This window comes from Grammomys surdaster, unplaced genomic scaffold, assembly GCF_004785775.1.
Source record: "Grammomys surdaster isolate TR1022 unplaced genomic scaffold, NIH_TR_1.0 133, whole genome shotgun sequence".
NCBI classification, from domain to species: domain Eukaryota; kingdom Metazoa; phylum Chordata; class Mammalia; order Rodentia; family Muridae; genus Grammomys; species Grammomys surdaster.
Window position 1 is genome coordinate 542,683 of NW_021604591.1, and position 7,847 is coordinate 550,529.

General features: G+C 39.5%; 1 protein-coding gene across 5 annotated transcripts in view; it reads right to left on the reverse strand.

The window, feature by feature from the left end:
- Nucleotides 1-7,847, reverse strand: part of Tia1 (TIA1 cytotoxic granule associated RNA binding protein) — a 30,233-nt gene that overhangs the window by 10,663 nt on the left and 11,723 nt on the right. For 3 of the 5 annotated variants that reach the window (XR_003710700.1, XM_028762301.1, XM_028762305.1), the window contains exons 3-6: nucleotides 5,625-5,723; nucleotides 2,974-3,028; nucleotides 2,773-2,805; nucleotides 1,510-1,597 (exon numbers count right to left, since the gene is read on the reverse strand). Coding sequence is in view for 4 of the 5 variants with exons in the window: in XM_028762301.1 (XP_028618134.1) it covers nucleotides 1,510-1,597; nucleotides 2,773-2,805; nucleotides 2,974-3,028; nucleotides 5,625-5,723 (275 nt within the window). In the remaining variant the exon portion in view is untranslated. Of the gene's footprint in view, nucleotides 1-1,509; nucleotides 1,598-2,105; nucleotides 2,806-2,973; nucleotides 3,031-5,624; nucleotides 5,724-7,847 lie in introns of those variants that run through there. The other 2 variants (XM_028762303.1, XM_028762302.1) reach the window with 2 other exon arrangements.

A 7,847-nucleotide genomic window follows, 5' to 3' on the forward strand; every position in this document is an offset into this window, starting at 1 on the left:
CCCAAGGTGGTGGCACAGGTTTTGTGTCCCCTCCTTGGGGGTTTTTTTTGGTAAACGTTTGTGTGTGTGTGGGGGGGGGGTGGGGGGGAGTCAGAGGACAATTTTCAGGAGTCAATTCTCTCCTACCACATCCAGTTTGGCGATTGAACTCAGGTCATCAGGTTTGTTAGCAACACTTTTATCTGCTGAACCACTTTATTAGCCCTTCAGTGATCATTAAACAATTTTTATCTAAATCTTAACCTAAAATTCTCATTAGAAAAGGTTAATTCAACAAAAATTAAAAATCCACCAAAATAACTACTTTATTTGTTCACAATATTAGAAAAAAGTTGTTTTCTTTTCTAATGCCTCAGAAGTGTCAGTCCTTAAGTTATAGTCGATGTTTCCTTCTAAAATAACCTGCCTAGAAAGGAGCACATGGATCAGAAAAGAACTTCTGTCTTCCTGTGACTGAGGACAGGATGAAACTGACCAAGATTCTCTATACCAAACTGAAAACACACAAGATTCTGCAGAGTAGAACCCTCACAGCTTGAGAGGCAAAGTCAGTCAGACCTGCCCAGTCTAGATACTTGAAAGAAACCAATCACTCCTGAAATCCTAACAGAGATTATAACAACAATCAAGAAATTAAAACCTCACTATTTTCTTAACCAGTTCTCGAAAAGAAAAATGTCACGTAACAGAAGAGTCCATTTGTAAGCTGTCCTAGCCTCAAGGTGACTCTCTCACCAGCCAACTGCAACTCTCAACTGGAAACTCACCACAATGCTCTAAGTATCTACTTTTCAATCTCCTTAACTTTATCTACTGCTTTGTTCAAACCAGCTATAGTTAGAATTCCTTTTTATTTTTGTTCTAGTGACACAGTAACAAAGGAATTAGAAACCCTATAATACTTTCCCTAAACTCAGCAGCTGATCTTAAGTAACTACTAAAATTGCTTGTTACTCTTACTGTGATACAGCATGCTTTTCAGACTTTTAAAATTCTTCTGTGATAAATACTACCCTGAATAAATATGGACAAAGGGCCTAAAATGCATGGCTACTATCAAATTTAAGGAAGACAGTCTTTCACAATATAGTACAAACACTATTGTTAAGTTTTTAAAAGGGAAGAGGGGTTAAATGCCAAGGAAGGAATATTTAACATCTGTTTTTTCAATCTAAACTGTTCAGGTTTTGTGTTGTTAAATTAACATAAAATGCATGGAATCATACAAGTGCCTGAAGAAGTCCTTCAATTCTAGCCCAGCACCCAGAGGTTGAAATGTGTATGAGCACAGTCTGAGGAAGTACTTCTGACTGAGCAAGGCCTAAGGTCACTGACATCACTATCAGTGGGGCTACACTTGTCTTCAGACTCTTGGATGACCTCTAAACAATGGAATGTTCTATATTTAAAGTGTTAAAATTAAGGTTCACAGTCAAAACAAAGTTACAGTTATTATTACATAAAAAAATCACTGCTAATTAAGTGTTACATTTATCTTTTGTTACTTACGAAATTCTTCCAAATGGTGCAAAAGCTGCTTTGATGTCTTCGGTTGTGATTTCTGGACTGAGGTCACCAACAAACACATGGAAATGATCTTACAAAGGAAGGAAGGGAGTGAAAAGAAAAATACAACTTCAGAACTTGAATACTACAACTGATCCAATAAAGTATTCTTAAAGTAATGCACAGACTATATAATCAAGTATAAATAAAATACTATCCTCGCTAAAAAATCCTATCAATCTTAAACATAACAAATCAAAGTTAACAACACAGTAGTCTTCTAAAAGGACTGATAGCTACCAGAAGCTGGCAGCCACTGTCTATTTACAGTCATTACAATAATTACAAGGGTCTAGGAAACTAGTAACATAAAAACTTTCAGTTCTGAAAAAAAAAAAGTAAGACTTAGTTATCATTCTAATAGTACTTATCTAATGTTACTCATTTTATTACTACATCTAGGCTTTATAAATTACATGTAACTATGGGACTGAGAGTTATGAAGACTAGAGTTGCCTTATTTAAGGCAACTTACTGAAGCTAGCTATATGAAATACTTGGTTTAGCCATTATTTTGTGAAGAACAATCAAAGAAATACCTTGCATTGCAACAGTTTGATGTTAAAGTATTTGACAGTTTTCTCAAAAGCCAACAGTTTTGGTTGCCCAGACATTACACCATTCAGTTTATGTGAATCCATGTGCAAGTGAACTAAGACTGAAGGCAACAGAAGGAAAACAGTAATCCCTTCACTTTATATCGGCACCATTAAAAAAGCATTGGAGAAAAATAACCATCCCATATGTGAAGCTTTGTAAAGCCAAACACTTTACCATGGACATACACATCAACTTTGACAAAGTAGATTTGGAAAGAGAAGTTACCCCTATTTGCAGGCCTTAAGCAACACACTGGGTTGCTCTTCTGGAAACACTGTTTCAGGAGCACCTTGAGCACTGGAAGATCTGGGTATGAAGCCCAGGTGACCTCAGGGAAGTAGGGTATCTTGCCCTTTAGGTGGTGAAAGTATTTCTAAGGCATCAGCTGCTACCAAGGGGGACAGAGAGCTTGAACTAGCAATAAAGTCGTGGACAAGCCACACTTTGTCAACAATGGGAAGAAGGAAAAAATATTGCCAGAAACAAATAAAAATACTATGTATTTCCGCCCCGCTCCCCCCAACCAATATCAAATTAAAAAACTTGAGGTGGTTAGTGAATACCCTTTCAAGAGAGTTCATTTTATGTTTAAGAAGATACAATTACCTTGTGAACGCTGTGTGCTGACAACGGTACTACCTGATGACAAAGATTAGATTTGTTCTTAAATTTATTAACACAAACACATTAAATCATATCAGGATAACGATCAAAATATTACTGCAAACATGTATGATGTCATATGCTTTACAATAGAACTATGGGGTATAAGACAACAAATGCCCACAGGGCATCAAATGTACTTACTGCTTGTATCTTTCTTTTGACTGCTAGGGGTTGTTGCCCAATTGACTTTCACTTCCTAAAAAAAAATATATTCCATAAAGATAAAGCTCAAAATCAAGTTTTCCGGCGACATAGCAGAGAAAGACAGTGCAGGAGACACCTGTGCTCATCACAGTCTCAACACTCTTCTTCTGGCCTAGTGTGACAAATTCTAACTGGCAAATACAGATCTTTCTGTTGTTTTTTAGGATTTATTTTATTTATGTGTATAGGTGTTTTGCCTTAATCTGTATCTACGCACATTTGTACTGACTACCAGATATACACACCTGTAGAGAAGCCAAAGAGGGCAACGGATTCCCAGGAACTGGAGTTGTAGATGATTGTGAGCTATCATGTGGGTACTGGGACTCAAAGCCAGATTCTCTGGAAGAGCATCAAGTGTGTTCTTAATCACTGAGCTCTCGATATAACCAACATGTTTTTCATCTTTTCTTTTTTTGGGGGGAATGGGCTAGGTCTGGGGATTAAACCTAAAGCCTCACAAATAGTATGCAAGCAAGCAACCTCCCACTGAGCAGCATTTTTGGCTCTGCTCCTCTCTGCATATTATAGCCAGGCAGGCTAAGCTTCAATTCACTCTATAGCCTAGGCAAGCCTTGAACTAGCAATTCTCTTGCCTAAGTATGTAGGCCCACCTAATTTAGGTATATTTGACAAATCCCAATCTTTGCACATTTCTGCTAATGAACAAGTAACTTTTTTTAACCTTTCAGTTCTGCCTTGTCCTTTGTTTTTCTTGAGACATGGTCTCATTATGTAGTACCTACTATCGTGAAACTCACTATGGAGACCAGGCTGGTTTCCAACTCACTGAGATAGATCCACCTGCCTCTGCCTCCCGAATCTTTAATTAAAGGTGTGCACCACTGTGCTCACCTTTCACTTTTTTGTTTGTTTTTCTGTTTGGTTTCTTTTGTTGTTTGATAGGATTTCTCTGTATAGTCCTATAATTCCCTCTGTAGATCAGATTGGCCTTGAATTTAGAGATCCACCTGTCTCTGCTTCCCTAGAGTGGATTAAAGGTATGCACCACCACTCCCAGCCACAATTTAAAGATATCCATCCATTTCCCCTGAGTGCCTCTCCAATGGTATTCCATATTAGTTATGTATTATCCAAATTTGAGTATTTCCATAACTATCTAGTATTTAGTATGTGCACAGCACGAGTTAATATAGGTCTCTGGTTTCTAGAGGCTTTAGCCTCACTTTTCTTCTTTTCTCTCTCTCTCTCTCTCTCTCTCTCTCTCTCCTTCCTTCTTCCTTCCTTCCTTCCTTCCTTCCTTCCTTCCTTCCTTCCTTCCTTCCTTCCTTTCTTTCTTTCTTTCTTTCTTTCTTTCTTTCTTTCTTTCTTTCTTTCTTTCTTTCTTTCTTTCTTTCTACTATGTAGTGTAGGCTGGCCTTGAACTCATAGAAATCTGCCTCCCTCTGCTCCCTGACTGCCGTGATTAAAAGGCTGGGCCCCATATCTCACCTAGTCATGAAGGGCAATCTGGCCCTGAGAGCCAGCCCTGACTCTTGACCTCAAACAGGAGAGCTGGCCCTGCCTCTCATCTGGGCCAAGCTGAAGAGCTGGCCCTGACGGCCCTGGAGAAGGAGAGCTGGCAGGCTGAACAACACAGCCACCACCAGGCTCAGATCAGGGCCTTGAGTTGGCCCACTCCAACATCTATCCCATCTACGAACTGCTGGAGGACATGAAGGAGCTGGTTCTGTAGAATCAAAGCTGTAGGATCTCTAACAACAGGATATCCCAGAGGAGTCCTGGTGAGGATCCAGTACTGATGGTGTAGCAGAAGCCAGAGTCCTTGAATCACATCAATGACTCACTGTAATGAATATTTGCAAATAAAGCTGTTTGGGCAAAAGGGTATACTGTGTGACACACCATAGCGAGATTTTTTTTTTCTTTTTATGTTTTTGTTTTGCTGTTTTTTTTTCTTTTTTTTTTGGGGGGTGGGTAGGTTCCAAGGGTGGAAGGTGTATGGAGGGATGGGGTGGTGAGTGAGTGGGATTGGGGTGCATGATACGAAATTTACAAAGAATAAAAACAATGTATGTGCCACTATGCTGAGCTCCTTCTTCTTCTTCTTCTTCTTCTTTTTTTTGTAATTTAAATCTTTACTTATTTATGTATGGGTGTTTTGACTACATGTACATCTATGCATCATGTGTGTGCAATATCCTCAAAGGCAAGAAGAAAACATCAGATCCCCTATGACTGGTGTCACAGATAACTTTGAGCTACCACGCAGGTGCAAGGCTCAAACCCAGGTCCTCTGGAATAGCCAATGTTAATGCCAAGCCATCTCTCCAGCCCCATTTTACCTTTTTAATACAAATACAAGTAGCTGACCCTTTGCCATAAAGAGAATATAATGGTTCTAAAACAGAAACAAGGTAAACTCCAATTTAAAACTTTCTATTTCAAGACTTGGGTATGTAGCTCTGTCGTAGAGTGCTGTTCGAAGCCCTGGTTCCACCCCACACACTGCATAAAACTGGGCATGGTGGCATACACCTGTAGTCCCACCTGGGAGGCAGAAGTAGAAAGATGAGAGAGACAACTGTCTTCAATGCAGGCCGCCATCTGTGACCCCGACAGCTTACCTTACCCATTATCTTCCGCCCGTTCATGGCAGCCAGGGCTGCAGCTGCATGGCGATGCTCGTGGAACTCCACAAAACAGTAGGGGTCATTTCCTGCCGTCTGCAGAGAAGAAATTCACAAGACCATTTTGAGCTTTACTTTTCCATTTAAAATAAAGATTTCCCCTTGATTATATAAACTTCTACAGTTAGCAAGGCATAGAGAATGACTTGTTCATTCCATAAGTACATTTTCAGATTTAAAAAAAAGTAAATACCAGAGCCAGGTGATGGTAGCACAGGCCTTTAACCTCAGCACTCTGGAGGCAGAGGCAGGCAGATCTCTGAGTTTGAAGCTAGCCTGATCTACAGAGTAAGTCCAGGACAGTCAAGACTACATAGAGGAAACCCTGTCTCGAAAGACATACAAACCAACCAACCAAAAACTAAAACCCAAAACAAGGAAATACCAAGTATGATTACTCCATAGCTTCCTTTTTGTTTCTTCTTGTAGTGCTATAGATCAGACCCAGAAGCTTAGAGCCACTATATAAATGCTCTCCCATAAGGTACACTCCCACCCTGTATACTACTTTTTATTGCTATAAACCTAGACATCTTACTTCTTCTTCTTCTTTTTTTTTTTTTTTTTGGTTTTTTCGAGACAGGGTTTCTCTGTGTAGCCCTGGCTGTCCTAGAACTCACTCTGTAGACCAGGCTGGCCTCAAACTCAGAAATCCGCCTGCCTCTGCCTCCCAAGTGCTAGGATTAAAGGTGTGCACCACCACTGTCCAGCAATAATAGAAAATCTTAACTAATCTTCTCCAGACTGTTCTTAAACTAGGCTCTGGACACTAACAGGTTCTAATAATATTTACAATAGGTTTTAGCATATGAACTTCTGGTACAAATTCTTTGCCTATTGAGAAGCATTTTAAAATGTCTTCCCTTGGGAGCTAGAGAGTGGCTCAGAGGTTAAGAGTATTTGTTGCTCTTGCAGAGGACCAATGTTTGTTCCCCAGCACTTACATGGTAGCTCAGAAAAATTCATCAACCCCAATTTAAGGGAATCTGACACCATATTCTCACTTCCATGGGTATGAGGCATGCAACACACTCATGAAATAAAAAATTTAAATCAGAGAAAAAAATTCTCTACCTATAATCCCAGTACCGGGGATGCTGACATCTTGGTTAAGTCTAAAGCCAGTCTGGATACTTAGTAAGCCTCTCTCTCAAAAGACAAAAAATACCCTTCTTTTCTGCTGGTGAGTGGGATACAATAAACAAAACCTGGATTTTTCTCCCCCTAGTGTTGGAGCCCAAAATCCAGGACCTTGTCATGTTAAGGAAGCACTCTATCACTGAGGAAACCTTTCGTTTAAAGCAAGATGTTGTTTGTTTCGGTATTTATTATTTCTATTGGAGCCTTGGCCAGTCTAGAATTTACTATGTAGTTAGAGTGGCCCCCGACCTGCAGTGATCCTCTGTTCCCTGTTGACTGAGTTCTGAGATTACAGGCATGCACTATGACACCTGGCTTCAAGACATTTTATGATAAATTAAAGCAGAAAATACATCTAATAATCTGGACTTAAAAGTGCAGAATAGTCGGGCGGTGGTGGCGCACGCCTTTAATCTCAGCACTTGGGAGGCAGAGGAAGGCAGATTTCTGAGTTCGAGAGTTCGAGGTTAGCCTGGTCTACAGAGTGAGTTCCAGGACAGCCAGGGCTACACAGAGAAACCCTGTCTCAAAAAACCAAACCAAAAAAAAAAAAAAAAAAAAAAAAAAAGTGCAGAATAATAAATGACTCTATAAGGCATGTAATTCATTCTAAGGCTTTTTAAGAATTATTAAAGGAAACTAATTCAAAATTTCAGAGCATAGAGATAAGCATAAAAGTCAGTAAACACTCTTGTATTCTAGAATAATTGAGATTCTATGGGGCAATAGCACATCTATCATTCTATCATTTAAGAGATAGAACATTTCAAGTTTCAGGGCAGTTTGAATTAATTACACAGATAATACCTCAAAAATAGATAGATAGACAGATAGATAGATAGATAGATAGATAGATAAATATAATTGCCAGTCTGTGGTGGCATATTGTAATATTAGCACTTGAGAAGCTAAGTCAGGAAGACTACAGCTTACACAGCAAGTTCCAAGTTATCTTGGCTTACAGTATAAGACCCTGTCGACTGTGTATATACAAGGAGCCACCAATGCTGACAGCTGTCG